At 43.7% G+C, this 21,137-nt stretch overlaps 1 protein-coding gene across 8 annotated transcripts in view; it reads left to right on the top strand.

The window, feature by feature from the left end:
- Positions 1-21,137, top strand: part of PPFIBP1 (PPFIA binding protein 1) — a 138,095-nt gene that overhangs the window by 27,879 nt on the left and 89,079 nt on the right. For all 8 annotated transcript variants that reach the window (XM_082255339.1, XM_082255340.1, XM_082255338.1 and 5 more), the window contains exons 3-4: positions 16,772-16,858; positions 17,968-18,081. In XM_082255339.1, coding sequence (XP_082111465.1) covers positions 16,772-16,858; positions 17,968-18,081 — 201 coding nt within the window. The remainder of the gene's footprint in view (positions 1-16,771; positions 16,859-17,967; positions 18,082-21,137) is intronic.

Below are 21,137 nucleotides of genomic sequence, written 5' to 3'. Positions count from 1 at the left end.
TATGCTCACAGCAGCAGATGTCTTTTATTTGTGATATTGTTACACTGATAAGGGTGAAGAATAGTCTGAACTTGGCACGCTCATAGGTTAATGTATGGATGCTCGCTCACCTCGAAGTTGGTAGGAAGATGGCTAAGCTGTGCTTGTATCGTTGTCTTCGCACAAGATGTTTGAGTCAGAACGTAGAAGCCTAAGCCAGCCTTCTATGTAACTGGGAGATTTATTTATTTTATTTTTTTCCTTCTCGTTTCCGTCGTCTACAAGAAGTAAAATGTTAAATTACAAAAATATGTCGGCTGTGTGTTTTGGAGAGAGCGAGATTTAGTAATAAATGCTCCCGTTCTGGCCAAGATTTTTGGCTGCAGTTTCTTGTCTGTAGCACAAGCAGTATATTGACTTTTCATTTTATTACAGCAGAACGATTCATTTATTACAGGTATTTATAGAACACCAACAATGTATGTAGTTCTTTACACACTGTACATTCACATAATTCCCTGCCCTAAATAAGCTTACAATCAAAGGTTCCTATCGCACTACATACATACTGCACACATACAAGGGCCTGTTTAGGCAGGCACCAGTTCCCCTTCCAGCGTGTCTTTGGAGTGTGGGAGATTACCGCGGTACCTGGAGGAAATTGGGCAAACACAGGGTCAACATGCAAACTCCTGGTTGATATCTGAATCTGGGAAACCAGTGATACAAGGCAAAAATCTTATTCATGAAGTCACCATGCTAAGTTGCTAAAATGTAAATTTTTAAACTTTCCACCAATGTTTTTGGTTTTTCTCATTAGGGTTGGCACCTAATTTTCTTTCTCAGCAGATGCGCTTCTGCTGAGTGTTGAGAGCCTTGACACTCTTCTTTTCTGACAAGGACCCAATCGGTGCTCATCACACTGCAAGGTCTCTCCCCTCCCTGTTAGTCCCTAGGTGCAATGCTGGAGACGGACAGGAAGATGAGTAGGGGGTAAACCGCTAATTTGACAAGAGACCGCGCTCAAAGAAATTTAATAAATTTAAATATCAATCCAATATAAAAATTTAATCCAATATAAAAGTAAAATCGTGAAAATCCTTGGAAAGTTTTATAAGCGATGAATAAATATAATGTCCAACGTGACTAAATCCAAGTTAAGTGCTCTCAGTGCCAATATTTTTAGATGAGTATTATGGGTAAGAAAATCATTGATCAATATCCATTTAGTGGGTATGTGCTATCCTCCACCTCCACCACATGCACAGCCCACTTAACAGATAACCCTTAGGGTATGGCGTTTTTGTTATTCTTATCCTGCTATGATCCACTCAATGATAAGCATGGTTCCAGGATCCAGGTAACCGTTAGGCTATGGCGTTTTTTAAGGATATATCCCGCTATGATCCACTTGATATTAGACGTGGTTCCAGGTTAACAAAATCAGGAGCTCCTCTGTGGCCAGTTCAAGCAATGTCTCCAACTGTTTGCTCACCTGGAACTTCCTGTCTGTGGTTTTATACCCACAGTTTAATATTTATTATTCTATCTATGCAATCGCGTTTATTTATGTGATCACATTGATATTTTTTCACATTATTGATTTATTTCGATCAATTTTTATCCTGTGCGCAATTGCTGTGGTGTAATTTTACACTTCAGGAGGTAAACAGCGCAACGTTAAAAACATTAAAAGTAAAAAACATTAAACGTTTGTCGCCATAAAGCTCCTTTCGTTTTTAAAAACACCAGACATTCCTAAAAGCACCTCTGCCTAATTAAAAACCTCAACCCTTCATTGTTTCTATCCTGGCAAAGCCTTTTCAAGGTTTAAAGGGGCACACATCCATTGAATATCCCTAGTGATAAAACTCATTCGGCAGTATTATATTAAAGTGTTACTAAATCCACAACCGTAAAATCAGTCTGTATAAACAGTAAAGCATGCTTGTTCTGCTCACTGTGGAACCTAAGGGGTTGCATTGTGTAAAAAGGCTGTTTGGTAGTGTGCACAGATCGTCCTCTTCTTCAACTGACTCTAAAACATGTCCGCATAAGACAGAGCCTTTGGAGTCAGACTGCACATGCTCATTTTGTTTGCTGCTAGAGAGGTTATTTTTTTTCTTGGGAGAGTGCATGTGATCAGCACAGGGCCAATCAGCACTGTCCAGACAGAGGGTCAGGAGCCCTGCAACCTCATAGGACCGCTCAGTGCAGTATGAAAACTCTTCCTACAAGCTTCACCTGGAACTGATGGAAATGACAAGACTGCTATATATTGCTGATGAGAAAAGGCATTTAGTAGTTTATAGTTACTAAAATAATTGCATTTCCATGTACTGTGGGAGACCAGATATAGTGACTAAAAGGTCCTGGGTTTAGTAACACTTTACCATTTAAGGACTGCCCCATGTACATTTACTGCGGCAGGGCAGCCCCTTATGCGCTAAATCACGTACCTGTACTTGATTGTGTAAAAAGGCTCTATGGGCGAACCCCGTCGGCCACCCCCGATCGTTCAGGAAAATGACAGAAATGCGGTCTGCCTATGTAAACAAGGCAGACCGCCGTTCTGTCAGACAGGAAAAATTGTTGTCTTTTTTTTTTATGTTTTATAGCGCAAAAAAAACTGCAGAGGTACACAAATACCACCAAAAGAAAGCTGTATTTGTGGGGAAAAAAGGACATCAATTTTATTTGGGTACAACGTCACACAACCAGCTTCAGTTAAAGCAACGCAGTGCCGTATCGCAAATAATGGTCTAGTCATTAAGGGGATAAAACCTTCCAGGGCTGAAGTGGTTGACTTTTTTTTATTATTTTTTTTAATGGTTTTTGTTAATTATTCTCTATCAGGACATGTGGATTGTCATGAGGGACAAGTAGATTGGGACCCCTATTTAGTCCCTTGGAAAAGTATTTTTTTTAAAAAAATTCACACCCCTGAGACCAGCTTAAAATTCTCCAAAAAGGCAAAGTGCAGCATAGTGCCGAAGAAGATGCGTTCGCAGATGGCAAAATCCTGTAGCTGGTGGAGGAAAGACTGTCTGTCAGTGATGGAGCCAGACCCTCCAAACACAAGAGAAGTGACAGCAGCTATGACTGTAACATTTGGGGGAGGCATCCGGAGGGGTGGGAACATAACGTGTTTTCAGAGTCTACGCCCCCTTTTTCTAAATGACCCCGTAATGGTAAGACGACCTGCTTTTAAGCTAGCGATCAGGGCAGATGGAGGGCCACAATTGAGAAGTGCCAATGCAGTATGAACAGCAGATAGGGAATAACAGTCCACACTGCCCGGCTCACAGGATCTAGTTAACACTTTGTTAGTATGCACACCAGATAAACAGAGGAAAGCACACTAAAAAGACTACAATAACTAAAATATCACATGCAACATAAAAAAGGAAAAAATAATTAGAATATCAAAAAATTTATCTTTATGTATAAAAAAATAAAAAGAATGATAAAAAAATGCATATCCTATGAAATTCCCCACAATTCTGAGCTCATTATCCTAAAGGGGACTGTTAAACATAAATTAGTATAAAAATCCTAGTGGAGGAAAAATTCATACACATAGAGTAATTTGAATGTCGGCAATATATGTGCCATAATAAAATAGTGGCGTAACACCCTTGTCTCGAATATGTGTAAAGTATAAAAACTCCTAGATGGGCTAAAAGAACTAATTATGGTCCCTAATATAGTAATGGTGTGAACCACTCTATATAAGGCTAAAGAATCCATAAACAAATTTTACATGATAGTGTGGATCGCTAACTCTTTTAACCCTTTTGGAGCCAGAGTGAAAGATCAGATGCTTTCTGGCAGCATTGTGCAGGGCTTTATTCTGCTTTAAGACCCTATACACACCTGAACCACTTGTAGTTTCCAGGAGAAATAAATGCATGCATCTCTATGGTGATGGTTCACATCCCCGCTCCAAAATGCCTGAAGCCAAACGCATAAAGCTCAAAAAAGGTTTGGAGATATTTTTTTTTTTTGCAGATTGGTAGAACCTCCCTCTTGTAAGCTCTAACAAGCAGGGCCCTCTGATTCCTCCTGTATTGAATTTTATTGTGACTGTACTGTCTGCCCTCATGTTGTAAAGTTTTGTGCAAACTGCTGTCGCTATATAACCACTTAAAGTGGAGTTCCAGCCATTTTGTGTTTGTTAAAAGTCAGCGGCTACAAAAAGTGTAGCTGCTGACTTTTAATAAAGTCTCACTCACCTGTCCCACGATCCAGCGATGCGGCCGGAGGGAGCCTCGGATCTTGCCATCTTCTCCCCGTGGTGCGGGGGAGAGGAGACGTTCCGCTCGAGGTGCATAGAAGCAGAAGTGGGAGCAGGTACCTGTCAAAATTAGGTACCCGCTCCCCCCCCCCCAAAAAATGACATGCCAAATGTGGCATGTCGGAGTCAGGAGCACTTAAAGCGGAAGGTCCACTTTCGGGTGGAACTCTGCTTTAAGGACCAAGCCTGACCAAGCCTATTTCTGACATGTTGTTTAAAAGTTAAATTCAGTATTTTTTTGCTAGAAAATTACTTAGAACCCCCAAACATTTATTATATATATATATATATATATATATATAGCAAAGAATCTGGAGAATAAAATGGCGGTCGTTGCAATATTTTTTTCACATAGTATTTGCGCATCAGTCTTTCAAACGCAATATTTTGGAAAACAATACACTTCGCTGAATTAAAAAAAAAAATAAAAAAATTATAAAGTTAGCCCAATTTTTTGGTATATTGTGAAAGATGATGTCACACTGAGTAAATAGATGCCTAACATGTTACGGTTTAAAATTGCGCACGCTCGTGGAATGCCAACAAACTATGGTACTTAAAAATCTCCATAGGCAACGCTTTAAAAAATTTTAACGGTTACCAGTTTAGCGTTTGAGGTCTTTTACTAGAATTATTGCTCTGATGATCGCTGCAATACCTCACATGTGTTTGAACATATTTTATATTTGCAGGTGTGACTTACGTAGTTTTCTTTGGTGCGCGAGCTCACGAGGCCACTTTAAAAAAATTCTACATTTTTATTATTTTTTTTCTTTTCATTACTGTTCCTTTAAAAAAAAAAAAATCACTTTTATTGCTGTCACGAGGAATGTAAACCTCCCTTGAGACAGTAATAGGCAGTGACGGGTACTCTCTATGGAGGGATCTGTGGTCTAAAAGACCGCAAACCCCACCACTGCACTTAAAAGTATTCAAAACTGCATTTTTGAATAAGGTCACTTTTTCTAAATCGGTGCCGTTGGCAGCCGAGTAAACCAGAAGTGACGACGTGACGTTGTGACGTCGCTTCCGGGTTACATTATGGGAGACCCGATCAAAGCCGAATCTAGCACGTCCGACGGCTGGTCGCTCAGGTCTCCCGGTGGGACGAGAGACCCGAGCAGAGCAGCAGGGGGGTAGTAGACATCGCCCGGCTTTAAAAGAAAAATGGTGCAATCACTTCTTCAAACCAACGTACAGGTAAGTCGGTTTGCGGGAAGTGGATAAATCCTGTATAATTGTATTGGTGCACACAAACATGCACTAAACACACATTTTGCCATGAGTTAAAGTGCATCTTTAAGCTGGTATGTCCACACAGCAACTAGGTAATGTCACAAATTCTATTGTTTCCTGTAGTCAAATATAAAAATGCCTGAAGCTCAAACGCAGTGACAAAATGGGCGAAAAGCACGCAAAAAAGCAATGCTCAGATGTGAATGCAGCCTAAAATATTTTGTACAGCCGTGGCCAAAGGTTTTGAGGATGACACAAATATTATAGCAAAGTTTGCTTCTTCAGTGTTTTTAGATCTTTTTGTCAGATGTTACTATGGTATACTGAAGTAATAATTACAAGCATTTCATAAGTGTCAAAGGCTTTTAGTGACAATTAAATTAAGTTTATGCAAAGAGCTAATATTTGCAGGGCTGACCCTTCTTTTTCAAGACCTCCTGCAATTTGCCCTGGCATGCTGTCAATCAACTTCTGGGCCACATCCTGACTGATGGCAGCCCATTCTTGCGTAATCGGAGTTTGTCAGAATTTGTGGGGCTTTTTTGTTCACCCGCCTCTTGAGGATTGACCACAAGTTCTCAGTGTTAATAAGGTCTGGGGAGTTTCCTGGCCATGGACCAACAGTTTCGATGTTTTGTTCCCCAGGCCACTTTGTAATCACTTTTACCTTATGGCAAGGTTCTCCATCATGGTGTAAAAGGCTTTGTTCCTCACCACACTGTTCTTGGATGGTTGAGAGAAGTTGCTCCCGGAGAATGTTTTTGTACCATTCTTTATTCATGACTGTGTTTTTAGGCAAAATTGTGAGTGAGCCCACCACTCCCTTGGCTGAGGAGCAACCCCACACATGAATGGTCTCAGGATGCATTACTGTTGGCATGACACAGGACTGATGGTAGCGCTCACCTTTTCTTCTCCACAAGGATTTTTCCGGATGCCCCAAACAGAAAAAGTGATTAATCACAGAAAATGACTTCACCCCAGTCCTCAGCAGTACAATCCCTGTGCCTTTCGCAGAATATCAGTCTGTCCTTGATGTTTTTCCTGGAGAGAAATGGCTTCTTTGCTGCCCTTGACACCATCCCATCTTCCAAAAGTCTTCTCACTGTATGCAGATGCACTCATACCTACCTGCTGCCATTCCTGAGCAAGATCTGCAATGGTGGTGCCCCGATCCCGCAGCTAAATCAACTGTAAGCGAAGATCCTGGCACTTGCTGGACTTTCTTGGGAGCCCTGAAGCCTTCATCACAAATGCAGTGGAAATGTATTTTTATGGGATTAAGTTCATTTTCATGGCAAAGAAGGACTTTGCCATCAATTGCATTTCATCTGATCACTCTTCATAACATTCTGGAGTATGTGCAAATTGCCATCATAAAAACTGAGACAGCAGACTTTGTGAAAATGTATATTTCTCAAAACTTTAGGCCACACTGCAGGAAAAGGAGACAAAAAAATGTGGACTTTGGGCTCTTTCACACGGTCCGCCTCCGTAGGCGGATCCGTGTTGCTCAGCGGGGATCGATCCACGATCCCTGCTGAGCCGGCGGATGACAGCTCCGTCTCCGCTTGCAGAGCGGAGAGGGAGGTGTCTCAGCCCCCGCTGCCCTCTATGGGGGATCGGATGAGAGCGGACCGCCTGTCTGCTCTCATCCGATCCGATTACTGAACGGATGGAAAAATAGGGTTTCCATCCGTCCAGATTTCACGGACAGGATCGGATGCGGATGGCAGCGGGTGTCAGCGGACATGTCTCCGCTGACACCCGCTGCCCCATAGAGCTGCATTGAGAATCCGATCAGATACGCCTAGAAAACTGACAGGCGGATCTGATCGGATCGCCCGTGTGAAAGAGCCCTTTATCGTACCCCGTGTACACAATTTGGGATGCACCATCCACTTTGTTTTTATTTTATATGTTATTTTTTTTTTTTTTTGTTTTTTTTAAGAGTTGTGTTCATGGGTTACTAATAAAGTCAAAATTTGTGTCCCCTTTTTGAGTTTCCTGCGGAGAGGATATACAGTGGGTACGGAAAGTATTCAGACCCCCTTAAATTTTTCACTCTTTGTTATATTGCAGCCATTTGCTAAAATCATTTAAGTTCATTCTTCTTCCTCATGAATGTACACATAGCACCCCATACTGACAGAAAAACACAGAATTGTTGACATTGTTGCAGATTTATTAAAAAAGAAAAACTGAAATATCACATGGTCCTAAGTATTCAGACCCTTTGCTCAGTATTTAGTAGAAGCCCCCTTTTGATCTAATACAGCCAGGAGTCTTTTTGGGAAAGATGCAACAAGTCTTTCACACCTGGATTTGGGGATCCTCTGCCATTCCTCCTTGCAGATCCTCTCCAGTTCTGTCAGGTTGGATGGTAAACGTTGGTGGACAGACATTTTTAGGTCTCTCCAGAGATGCTCAATTGGGTTTAAGTCAGGGCTCTGGCTGGGCCATTCAAGAACAGTCACTGAGTTGTTGTGAAGCCACTCCTTCGTTATTTTAGCTGTGTGCTTAGGGTCATTGTCTTGTTGGAAGGTAAACCTTTGGCCCAGTCTGAGGTCCAGAGCACTCTGGAGAAGGTTTTTGTCCAGGATATCCCTGTACTTGGCCGCATTCATCTTTCCCTCGATTGCAACCAGTCGTCCTGTCCCTGCAGCTGAAAAACACCCCCACAGCATGATGCTGCCACCACCATGCTTCACTGTTGGGACTGTATTGGACAGGTGATGAGCAGTGCCTGGTTTTCTCCACACATACCGCATAGAATTAAGGCCAAAAAGTTCTATTTTGGTCTCATCAGACCAGAGAATCTTATTTCTCACCATCTTGGAGTCCTTCAGGTGTTTTTTAGCAAACTCCATGCGGGCTTTCATGTGTCTTACACTGAGGAGAGGCTTCCGTCGGGCCACTCTGCCATAAAGCCCCGACTGGTGGAGGGCTGCAGTGATGGTTGACTTTCTACAACTTTCTCCCATCTCCTGACTGCATCTCTGGAGCTCAGCCACAGTGATCTTTGGGTTCTTCTTTACCTCTCTCACCAAGGCTCTTCTCCCCCGATAGCTCAGTTTGGCCGGACGGCCAGCTCTAGGAAGGGTTCTGGTCATCCCAAACGTCTTCCATTTGAGGATTATGGAGGCCACTGTGCTCTTAGGAACCTTAAGTGCAGCAGAAATCTTTTTGTAACCTTGGCCAGATCTGTGCCTTGCCACAATTCTGTCTCTGAGCTCTTCAGGCAGTTCCTTTGACCTCATGATTCTCATTTGCTCTGACATGCATTGTGATCTGGAAGGTCTTATATAGACAGGTGTGTGGCTTTCCTAATCAAGTCCAATCAGTATAATCAAACACAGCTGGACTCAAATGAAGGTGTAGAACCATCTCAAGGATGATCAGAAGAAATGGAAAGCACCTGAGTTAAATATATGAGTGTCACAGCAAAGGGTCTGAATACTTAGGACCATGTGATATTTCAGTTTTTCTTTTTTAATAAATCTGCAACAATATCAACAATTCTGTGTTTTTCTGTCAGTATGGGGTGCTATGTGTACATTCATGAGGAAGAAGAATGAACTTAAATGATTTTAGCAAATGGCTGCAATATAACAAAGAGTGAAAAATTTAAGGGGGTCTGAATACTTTCCGTACCCACTGAATACCTCTCATGGGTGAATATCTTTGCATTAATCCCATCCACTAGTTTTGTACTTCTGTACAAACTGCTGCCACTGTAGCTTTCAGGCAGCTGTAGGTCAACTGATTGCAGTTTATAGCACTGCTAGAGCCTGTTGAGAATGTTGTCTGGTGTTTGCATGTTGTATTTCTATGCCTTTTATCTTTTGCAGATTTCAAGTTGTAGATTCTACTTTCCATCTGAGACCATTAAATATTTAATACTGAACACCTGATACTCCACTACCTGAAAGTGGACCTTTCCAGGAACTTGAAAATTCCTGTCCTTTCGGTTTTCAAAAAAAGCTCCACATTTTACCTTTTTAAAAAGCCATCCTTAGTCTCTAGGGCTATAGATTAAAGCAATTGTATCCTCCTAAACAAAAAAAAAAAAAAAAACCTGCAGGACAAAGGCATAATGAGCTAGTATGCATAGCATACTAGCTCATTATGAAATACCTTAAAACGAAGCCCCGACACGGTCGTCCGGGCACCACTGAAGGAGCTGTCATGTTCCCTCGGCGTCTCTTCCGGTTTCGGCGGCTCCGGTGATGTGAGTGGCCGGAGCCGCGATGACGTCACTCCCGCCGGACCTTCAGAGTGCATGCGCCGCTGGTGTCAGCAGCTGCATGCAGGGCAAATATCTCTAAAACTGTGCAGGTTTAGGAGATATTCGTTTTACCTACAGGTAAGCCTTATCATAGGTTTACCTGTAGGTAAAAGTTCATTGGCGGAGTATACTACCGCTTTAATGTTATTAGTCTGCTGCAAGCAAGAGGAAGCATTTCCCCAGTCTCCTCTCCCGCAGACATTATTATTATTACTGTAGATAATTCTATATAATAATATAATTCCCAGGGGCAGTACTGAGATTCTTGATGACAAATACCTGAAAGTGTTACACTGACACATTACATTGCATTTGAACTTTACTTGAAAAAATATAGTCAACACAGGTCCACTGTAATCTTCCCTGCTCAACAAGAAGCTGACTAGGGGTGCACAAAGGTTTTGCATGGTTATCCAGTCTGACATTTTTGCATTGGACAATTCTGCCGAAAATTTTGCATGCTCTGGAATCTAGAAGGGGAGGAGTTTTGACTTTGTAATGGAAGAGGGACTATGGCTGGAGTACAGTGGTACCCGGAGGCTTTTTCACAGAGTAGAGCACTTTCCCAGCTGTCACCTGTGGAATATAGAATACCTCCCCTTTACATTATGGAGCTCAAGACAGGGGGGAGGTATGTAGTCCAAGTACGCTTCTGTCCTAGGGTGACAATGCAGCTCTTTCATAGATGTAGTACAGAGAGTGAGCGTTGTCACCCTTAGACAGGAAGTGAGTTATGGGCTGGATCATCAGGTGAATATAAAGGGGAAAACCCTGAAGAAAGAAAATGAATGCAGCCATCACACCAGCTGTTTGGTTGTGGTTGCACAATAATGTTTTTTTTTTTTTTTATAGTTTGTTAATGCATTCTGACACTGTTTCGCTGTCAGGTTTTTATAGACGTGTGTTGTTGACTCTTCTCCAGCACAAACATGACATCTGAAGCGTGGGGGGTTTGTGGAGGGACTTTAATCTTTCTCCAATAAAAGCAATCGCTTCCCTTTTATTGGCTTTGTGTCCCGGCTACACCCCACAGCACAGGCAGCCAGTTGAAAGTTAATCTGTGCGTTCAGATCATTCTTCATAAAAGAAAAAAAAAGTTTCCTTTCTGTATGATCTCTGTTCATCGCCCAAATTGTCAGTTGCTTTTGTTTACATTAAAGGCTGGACAAATCTCAGAAGTTTCCTTTTTTTTTTTTTTTTTTTTTATTCATTTATTTTTGCATCGATTTTTAAATGTTATGCAGGAAGAGCATTGCAATAGACAACCCATTCCAGAGGTCCTGCTTTTTTTCCCCCCTAAGCCCTCTTTATTCCCAGTTCTGCAGTATTGGATCTTTGGGTAATGGGTGACTGAGGCACTGGGGGGTTTTTTTTTCTTCTTTTCCTCCAGAAATACACTAACTTTTTTTTTTTTTTTTTTTTTTTTAAATCTGACATTTTCGATCTCCTTACTTTACTTTAAAATTAACACAAAAAAAGGAAATCTGTACACAGTCCCCGTACATTGTGGGAAGCTCAGTATAATGGTAATAATATAATGAAGCTCAGTATAATGGTGTGTGCGCTGGGTGATCCCGCTATGTGTGGAGCTCGTATTTACATTTCACAGATGTTGGGCACATAACCGGCCTCTGGTTAAACATTACATCCATCTGGTTATTGGGTTCATCCAGCAGTGAAACACTTGTCGCTATTTGAGCACCTGTCTGTGGGAATGGTGTATGTGACGTACCATTGTGTTAGTGTATCTAATGCGCCTACGTGTCTCCGCACACTGCGCCCTGAATGCCCAGCAGCTGTTTATGGATCTGGGAGCACGCTGACCCGTGAATTGTCATTTACATTTTAAAAAGGCATATTACCCACTTAGGAACTGGCTATATATATTTCCCTTTGTCACAAAATTGACCAACTATATTTATGCACTTAGGTGCATTATACAGTATGAAGAATTTATTTTAAAAATAATGGGCTGTGAATGCACAGAAAAACAGGCCCTGTGCAGTTTATTTTCTTATACCACATCTGTATGTTGCAGTGCACTATAACAGGGGTGCATTCCAGTTGGGGCGTAATTAATTTTGCATCTTAGTGCACCTCAGTACACCACTACAGGGTCACCATGCAATGCTATAATGGAGGTCATGATGCACATTTATGGTGTGAATGAGCCCCTCCTGAATGACATTATTTGCTCTGTGTACCAACAATTGACATTTTTTTTTTTTTTTTTTTTAAATCTGGTTTTTATTTATTTTTTATTTATTTTTTTTTCTTGGTGCTGATTTCCTTATCAGAATACATACATATATATCAGAATCTGTAATTCAATATATAGAAAAAGAAAAGTAAATTTATACAGTAAAAATATAAATACAAATATTATACACTTTTTTATTTTTCATAATTTAAAAAATGATGAATTATGATGTTTATAATTGTATTTAATATATACACACACACACACACGTTCTTTAAGAAGTTTACGTACTTTTTTAACTCTATTAAATATAAAAAAAGTACAGAAACATTTTATAGACCGTGTGTATGTATGAAAAAATAGAGGAGAGAGGAAATTCTCCCCAGACAAGGGTCAACAATGGACACAAAATTTATTCAAAGGAAAAACTTTGACTGAAAAATGTGGCATGCATAGACTCCCAGAATCATACAAACTCTCAACAATAAAAACAACAAACAACTTGAGGGATAACTGCAGTAACCAACCCAACAATCCCTCAGACCTGTGAATAGATCAAAATTGAGGAAAGAAGGGAGGGGGGATCCGCTTGTGAAGTGGGGCGCACTCCAATGGTGGCTGGTGCGTTGGGAGCGCAGGGGCGCTGCCCCCCCTATCCATGCGTCCGGCCCCCTAATCTACATGCAGGGCGTCGGACGCATGGAGTTCAATGGGGGTTTTTTTTTAATCACCTGATTAGAGCCAGAGGCTCTAATAGGCTTCAGAAAAGGGTGGGCCCGGGGTGCAGAGCAGTGCGCCCCGAGCCAACCCATTGTGTGACAATAGCGAATGAAAATTCGCTATTGTCACACGGATCCTCCTCCTGGCCAATCAGGAAGCGGGTCCGAGACTCGCTTCCTGATTGGCCGAAAGGCGAACGCATGCCATTGGCCGAGGAGGAGGCGGGAGGGCTCGAGGAGACGCCCGGCGCTGCAGGTAAGTCTCTCTGCATTGAAGGGGGCACGCTGGTCACTCTGCATTGATGGGGGCATGCTGATCTCTCTGCATTGAAAGGGGGCACACTGGTCTCTCTGCAATGAAAGGGGGCATGCTGGTCACTCTGCATTGAAAGGGGGCACACTGGTCTCTCTGCATTGAAAGGGGGCACGATGATCTCTCTTCATTGAAAGGGGGCAGGCTGGTCTCTCTGCATTGAAAGGGGGCACGCAGGTCACTCTGCATTGAAAGGGGGCACGCTGATCTCTCTGCATTGCAAGGGGGCATGCTGATCTCTCTGCATTGAAAGGGGGCACGCTGGTCTCTCTGCATTGAAAGGGGGCACGATGATCTCTCTGCATTGAAAGGGGGCACGCTGGTCTCTCTGCATTGAAAGGGGGCACGCTGGTCTCTCTGCATTGAAAGGGGGGCACGCTGGTCTCTCTGCATTGAAAGGGGGGCACGCTGTTCACTCTGCATTGAAAGGGGGGCACGCTGTTCACTCTGCATTGAAAGGGGGGCACGCTGTTCACTCTGCATTGAAAGGGGGGCACGCTGGTCACTCTGCATTGAAAGGGGGGCACGCTGGTCACTCTGCATTGAAAGGGGGGCACGCTGGTCACTCTGCATTGAAAGGGGGGCACGCTGGTCACTCTGCATTGAAAGGGGGCACGCTGGTCTCTCTGCATTGAAAGGGGGCACACTATACCTTGATTACTGAAGGCCCCTTTCACACTTTTGTGACCTCCAAAGTCACGCAATCTTTTTACAGCGTTTTTTCCCGCAAAGCAATGCCGATTTACATTTTTCAGTTTGCGCCCCCCACCCCCCAAAAAAAATAAAAATTGTGGGCACCAGCTGCCACTGGCACACTCCCAGATAATTAATTGATTCCACAGAGGTGAGTGGTTGGGCCAAACATGGATCCACAGCATTCAGAGAGTCAGTTCAATATATAGTCCAATATTCCAGGTAGACTGCACAGGGAATATTCCCTATAGTAGAAATAGGAAGTATATACTCTATATTGTCAAAAGTATTGTCAAAAGTATCGGTGCACATGAACTTTAATAGCATCCCAGTCTTGATCCATAGGGTTCAGTACTGAGTTGGCCAACCCTTTGCAGCTTTAACAGCTTAACTCTTCTGAGAAGGCTGTCCACAAGGTTAAGGAGTGTGTCTTTGGGAATGTTTGACCATTCTTTCAGAAGCGCATTTGTGTGGTCAGGCACTGATGTTGGACAAGAAGGCCTGGCTTGCAGTCTGCGCTCTAATTCATCCCAAAGGTGTTCTTTCAGGTTGAGATCAGGACTCTGTGCAGGCCAATCAAGTTCCTTCAACCCAAACTGACTCATCCATGTCTTTATGGACCTTGCTTTATGCACTGGTCCAAATTATTTGGTCGAGGGGGGATTATGGGGTGTGGTTGTTTTTCAGGGGTTAGGCCTGGCCCCTTCGTTCCAGGGAAGGGAGCTCCTATAGCATTAACATACCAAGACATTTGACAATTTCATGCTCCCAACTTTGTGGGAACAGTTTGGGGATGGCCCCTTCCTGTTTCAACATGACTGCACACCTGTTATATACCTGGTCGGAAGCCGAAGTGCTGAGAGGGCTTCCCTTGCGGCTAAGTGCAGAGCACCCCAGAATGGTGCTAACAGGGAGTGCTATGCTCAAGGAAGCAGGGGTTGCCAGCTGCAACAGGATTAGGTAATGCAGAGATGTCCGCTGGATGGCGGCTGACGAGCAGGATGCACTGTTGGGCAGGAGTACCGGGTGAGACTTGGCAACAGGGAGAGCCAGGAACAAAGTCAGGAGCCAGGCCAGAAATCATGCACAGAATGTCAGCCAGATGTAAGCAGCAAGCAGGGTTAGGAGTCAGCTGGGGTCAAACTCTGGTAATCAGGCACTAGCAGAGTCAGAAGAGCAAGCCAGGGGTCGAACACGAAGAAGCAGGGTCACTGGAACAAGCCAAGGGTCAAAGCTGGGATTGTGGGGACAAAACGGGTCAAAATCAATCCGGGTCGGTAACAGGAAATCCAATAATATCAAGCACAGGAACACACGGGGGGAGCTGAAGATCATCCAGCAACTCATGCTGCAGGCTTTAAATAGGCCACTGTCACGCATTGCGTGCGCTTTGTTGCGTTTGGGGCCGTTCTTGCCTGTGCGCTCATGTGCATTGGCGAATTTCTAAGTGCCAATGTTCGGTTTTGGTGGGCATTTGCAGATTTGCCAATCCTTCTATGAAACATTCTCTGACAGCACCAGTGCACAAAGGTCCATGGATGAACGAGTTTAGGGTGAAGGAACTTAATTGGCCTGCACAGAGTCCTGAACTCAACCCGATAGAACACCTTTGAAAGGAATTGAAGTGGAGACAGCGAGCCAGGCCTTCTTGTCTAACATCAGTGCCTGGCCTCATAAATGCACTTCTGGAAGAATGGTCAAACATTCCTATATACACACTCCTAAACCTTGTGGACAGCCTTCCCAGAAGAGTTGAAGCTGTTATAGCTGCAAAGGGAGGGCCAACTCATTATTGAACCTTACGGACTAAGACTGGAATGCCAATAAAGTTCATGTGTGTGTAAAGGCAGGCATCCTAACACTTTTGATAATATAGTGTATGCTGTTGATAATATAGTGTATGCTGTTGATAATATAGTGTATGCTGTATTTGTAGATGTATGTTTCTCCTGATGAAGCAACTTTGGCAATGAAATGCGTAGAGCTCATCGGTGACCCTTCTTTTCACTTACCTTTTAGGGCTTATCTGCCAAAAGCATTATATATGGTCCAATTTTGGGACAGAGCAGTTTGTAACATTGACCTATAATGTAATCAATGTGGGTTTGATATTTACTTTTGCTACACCAAAATTATGATGATCAGAATCATTTTTAAGAGGTAGCAGGTGTTTTTATGTACAATTTCTTTTTTTTTTTATTATGTAAAAATGAAGTGATGTTTTCTGATATATGGTTGTGAATTGATATCTGGCGCCTTTTAAAACCCAAGTGCACAGGTGTTTTGATATTGTAACCAATAGTATAGGGCGCCTTCACCCCACCCACATTCTGGATTTAAAGAATATGTAAACCCAACATTTCATATTCTTGATATGTGCCTGCTGTACCATGTACTTGTATTAAAATGTATCTTGATCTTTGTATTGCTTCCTTTATGAAAATTCCCTGGTGTTCCTGCCAGTCCCTCTGTTTTCCTTTTAAAAACCGACCACACTAAGCAGGAGGACACACCGTGGTCCGTTTTCTAACTATGCTGGAAATTCAGCCTACTCTCCTCCAAAGATCAGACTTTTCCCGACACGCCTTTCATCGAAAAGATCCATGTTCTTCTGTTTTTTCTCCCCTAGCTCTCTGAGCTCCTTATGCAGCTGAGAACAGAGGGTATGCGATCACTTATAAGAAAGGGATACAAAGATATTTATAGTGTTTTCTTTTTATATCTTTACAGAAATGTTTTTTGCCTTTCATTTCTATTTTAAACTGAATGGGTTGTTTTACAAGGTGAGAGTTTACAATCACTTTTAATTGGGCAACAGTTGTCAGCCCTAAAAAGGAAGCGTCTAATTAAGGACCTTAATGCAGCATCACCAGGGATTGTTTTAATGAAAACTACAGGTTTTAAAAGGCTGGAAAGAACTTTGAGAATTACTTGAAAGTTTTAAAGCCTTTATGATATTTTATTATTGGGTTTAGATCTACTTGTGTGAGGTTTCACGAATTGTCTTCTGCTAGACTAAATTTCTGATATATCCCATGTCTTGCAGATTAATGGACACATCTCAGGTACTGCTGACATCTACCAGGAGCGTCTGGCTCGCCTGGAGAATGACAAGGAGTCGTTAGTGCTGCAGGTATTGGGATCTGCGTCGGTTCACTATTTGGTGAAGTATCCCACCCCCTCTTTCCCCCTTTAAAGATATGAAATGACATACTAGTTTCCTCTTTGCTCCTTCATGTTCCACTTCTTTATATTCCAAGTCCTGCAGTGTCTCTTCCCAGGGCATTGGGTGAAACCTTTCATCAACTGTAGCTAGATCCCCAAGGTACCAATCCTGTTACTGTAAACAACAAACAAACACAGGGGCGCACGGGCCTAGTGCATTATCCTTTGGTTGGTTTTTTTAAAAGTAAAGAAGATTAAAAATACTCACAAACGAGTTCTTGGTTAAAAGCATAACACATGGAACGCAGTCCTCAGTAGTAAGATCCAAGGGTAAGTTGTCCCTTGAATTCGTATTGGCTAACGCGTTTCGAGGCTCTGAGGAAGAGGCTAAGCCTCGAAACGCGTTAGCCAATACGAATTCAAGGGACAACTTACCCTCGGATCTAACTACTGAGGACTGCGTTCCTTATGTGTTATGCTTTTAACCAAGAACTCGTTTGTGAGTATTTTTAATCTTCTTTACTTTTAAATAAACGAACCAAAGGATAATGCACTAGGCCCGTGCGCCCCTGTGTTTGTTTGTGGTTTACAGTATTTCCAGACTTCCCTGGTCGTGTAAAGGGCAGCAAGGCCGCAACATTTATCCTGGGTTGTCGAGTCCACAGCTCCAGAAACAGTAGAAAGACCCTAATAAGGTGGACTAGTAACTACACCTCTCTGAGCACAGGGAACTGGTGCTTTGCACCATAAACTTTTTTGCAACCAATCCTGTTACCTGTAGCCAAGTGGAAGTAGATATGGACAGTTCACAATCGGCCATAGTGGTGAGATTTTCTGGCAGGCCCAAGGGCATGGCCTTGGACCCCCTTGCTACCCTAGGCCCAGACTTCCGTGGACTACTCAATCATACATTTTCCTTTTTAATAGGTTCCTTTTGCCATAGAAACTTCTTTAAATCTTAGCAGCTACATGGCAGCTTAGTCCCCAGAAAGATGCTGGTTTCCTATCATTTACCATAAAGGTATTTGAATATATTTGAGTTTTCTCAATTACATTTCCCATCTCCTCATTAAACAGGTGAGTGTGCTCACTGACCAGGTAGAAGCCCAGGGTGAGAAGATACGAGACCTCGAGTTCTGCCTGGAGGAACACAGGGAAAAGCTGAATGCAACAGAGGAAATGCTGCAGCAGGTGAGAAGGAGCCCCCTGCTGGGGATAAAATATATATATTCTTTGAAGGACACCTGTATTTAAGAGACTTGAATGAGACTGCTAGACTGTTGCTACCTTTTCAAGACTGCTGCTACCTTGGAGACTGCTGATGACCACTGCTGCCATCTTGATGGTGACTGCTGGCCACTGCTGCCTCCTCGATGGTGACTGCTGGCCACTGCTGCCTCCTCGATGGTGACTGCTGGCCACTGCTGCCTCCTCGATGGTGACTGCTGGCCACTGCTGCCTCCTCGATGGTGACTGCTGGCCACTGCTGCCTCCTCGATGGTGACTGCTGGCCACTGCTGCCTCCTCGATGGTGACTGCTGGCCACTGCTGCCTCCTCGATGGTGACTGCTGGCCACTGCTGCCTCCTCGATGGTGACTGCTGGCCACTGCTGCCTCCTCGATGGTGACTGCTGGCCACTGCTGCCTCCTCGATGGTGACTGCTGGCCACTGCTGCCTCCTCGATGGTGACTGCTGGCCACTGCTGCCTCCTCGATGGTGACTGCTGGCCACTGCTGCCTCCTCGATGGTGACTGCTGGCCACTGCTGCCTCCTCGATGGTGACTGCTGGCCACTGCTGCCTCCTCGATGGTGACTGCTGGCCACTGCTGCCTCCTCGATGGTGACTGCTGGCCACTGCTGCCTCCTCGATGGTGACTGCTGGCCACTGCTGCCTCCTCGATGGTGACTGCTGGCCACTGCTGCCTCCTCGATGGTGACTGCTGGCCACTGCTGCCTCCTCGATGGTGACTGCTGGCCACTGCTGCCTCCTCGATGGTGACTGCTGGCCACTGCTGCCTCCTCGATGGTGACTGCTGGCCACTGCTGCCTCCTCGATGGTGACTGCTGGCCACTGCTGCCTCCTCGATGGTGACTGCTGGCCACTGCTGCCTCCTCGATGGTGACTGCTGGCCACTGCTGCCTCCTCGATGGTGACTGCTGGCCACTGCTGCCTCCTCGATGGTGACTGCTGGCCACTGCTGCCTCCTCGATGGTGACTGCTGGCCACTGCTGCCTCCTCGATGGTGACTGCTGGCCACTGCTGCCTCCTCGATGGTGACTGCTGGCCACTGCTGCCTCCTCGATGGTGACTGCTGGCCACTGCTGCCTCCTTGATGGTGACTGCTGGCCACTGCTGCCGTCTTGATGGTGACTGCTGGCCACTGCTGCCTCCTCGATGGTGACTGCTGGCCACTGCTGCCTCCTCGATGGTGACTGCTGGCCACTGCTGCCTCCTCGATGGGGACTGCTGGCCACTGCTGGCCACTGCTGCCTCCTCGATGGGGGCTGCTGGCCACTGCTGCCTCCTCGATGGGGACTGCTGGCCACTGCTGCCTCCTCGATGGGGACTGCTGCCACCTTGCAGAAAAACAAATGTAAGAAACTACACTTAGACCAAAATAACAAAAAATAAATAAATATAGACTAAAAATCTTATTAAGGCCTCATGCACACTGGACATTTTTTACAGCGGCTGTTTTTGCCATCATACACTTTTCTCTGTAGCCAGTAAACTCCCCAGCATGTTATCCTATGTGTCCATGCACACATAGGCTGTTATCAGCAGTTTTTGGCAGGGGCGTTTTCTGGCTGTAAAAAAAAAAAAAACACACACAGAACTAGTGGGTTTTAAGAGGCGTTTTTCAGCTGTGAAAACGCTCTAACTCTGATAAAAGCTGAAAAACGTGGCTATTCAGCGTTTATCAACGTTTTTGCGCCATAAGCTTTCGTGGGAAAGCTAAAAAAAAAAAAAAAAAACGCTACAGCTGAAAAAATCTAAAAAAAAAGTTGAGACTCCTTCCACAGCTACAGCTTTCTACTAATGTTTTGATAACTTACATTGTGCATGAGGCCTAAAAGAATGAGCTGCGATTTTGCTGTGAGATATTGGCACAGTGTACATACATCATTGTTAATTTCGTCGACTAAAACTGACTAAAACGTTTTCGTCGACTAAATTAACACAATTTTAGTCGACTAAAATACGACTAAAACTAAAACAATTCAGATGACTAAAATACGACTAAAACTAAAATGGCATTTTAGTCTTAAGACTAAAATACGACTAAGACTAAAATGGCATTTTAGTCAAAAGACTATAACTAAAACTAGATCGAAATTTGCTGCCAAAATTAACACTGGTGCATGCTCAAAGCTTAATACCATTAATAATATCATATTATATTTTTCACTCCAGGACCAGCAGTAGTATTGTTAGTTTGGAAATTGTAGAGAAATGCTTAAATAATGCATTACAAATTACAAATGAACTACACCCATTAGATTATAGATCACTAAAATGAGTTTTAGTCGTCTAAAATGTAGGACGTTTTAGTCGACTAAATACGACTAAAACTAAAACACTTGCAGAAGACTAAAATGGGACTAAAACTAAAATGCCATTTTAGTCCTAAGACGAAGACTAAAACTAAATTGAAATTTGCTGCCAAAATTAACACTGACATACATATAACAAAAAAGAACACCGCGATAATTAGTGATATTACCACTATAAGTGAACCATTGAAGATGACCTTTAAGCAGAAAATAAATATGAATGTTTTCTTTAAAGGGGTTGTAAAGTCTGGAAGGTTTTTTTTTTTTTTTTTGTCTTTATGCATTTTATGCGTTAAGATAAAAAGCCTTGTGTGTGTAGCAGTCCCCCCAGCACCCCTAATACTTACCTGTGCCCCCTCTCTGTCAGCGATGTCCATGAGTCCATCAGCCGTCCTGGGACTCTCCCTTCTGATTGGTTGAGATACACCCATGGTGCCATTGCCTCCCACGGCTGTTAATCAAAGTCAGTGAGCCAATCAGGAGAGGGGGGGCGGGGCTGAACAGCAGCTGTGTGTCTGAATGGACACATAAAGCTGCAGCTCGGCTCGGGTGCCCCCATAGCAAGCTGCTTGCTGTGGAGGCACTCGATAGGAGGAAGGAGCCAGGAGCAGGAACGAGGGACCCGAGAAGAGGAGGATCCAGGCTGCTCTGTGCAAAACCAACTGCACAGAGGAGGGAAGTATAACCTGTT

Source organism: Pelophylax lessonae (assembly GCF_965119305.1).
Source record: "Pelophylax lessonae genome assembly, chromosome: 4".
NCBI classification, from domain to species: domain Eukaryota; kingdom Metazoa; phylum Chordata; class Amphibia; order Anura; family Ranidae; genus Pelophylax; species Pelophylax lessonae.
Note: the sequence above shows the minus strand (reverse complement) of the source record. Positions and strands in the feature narration are given on the sequence as shown.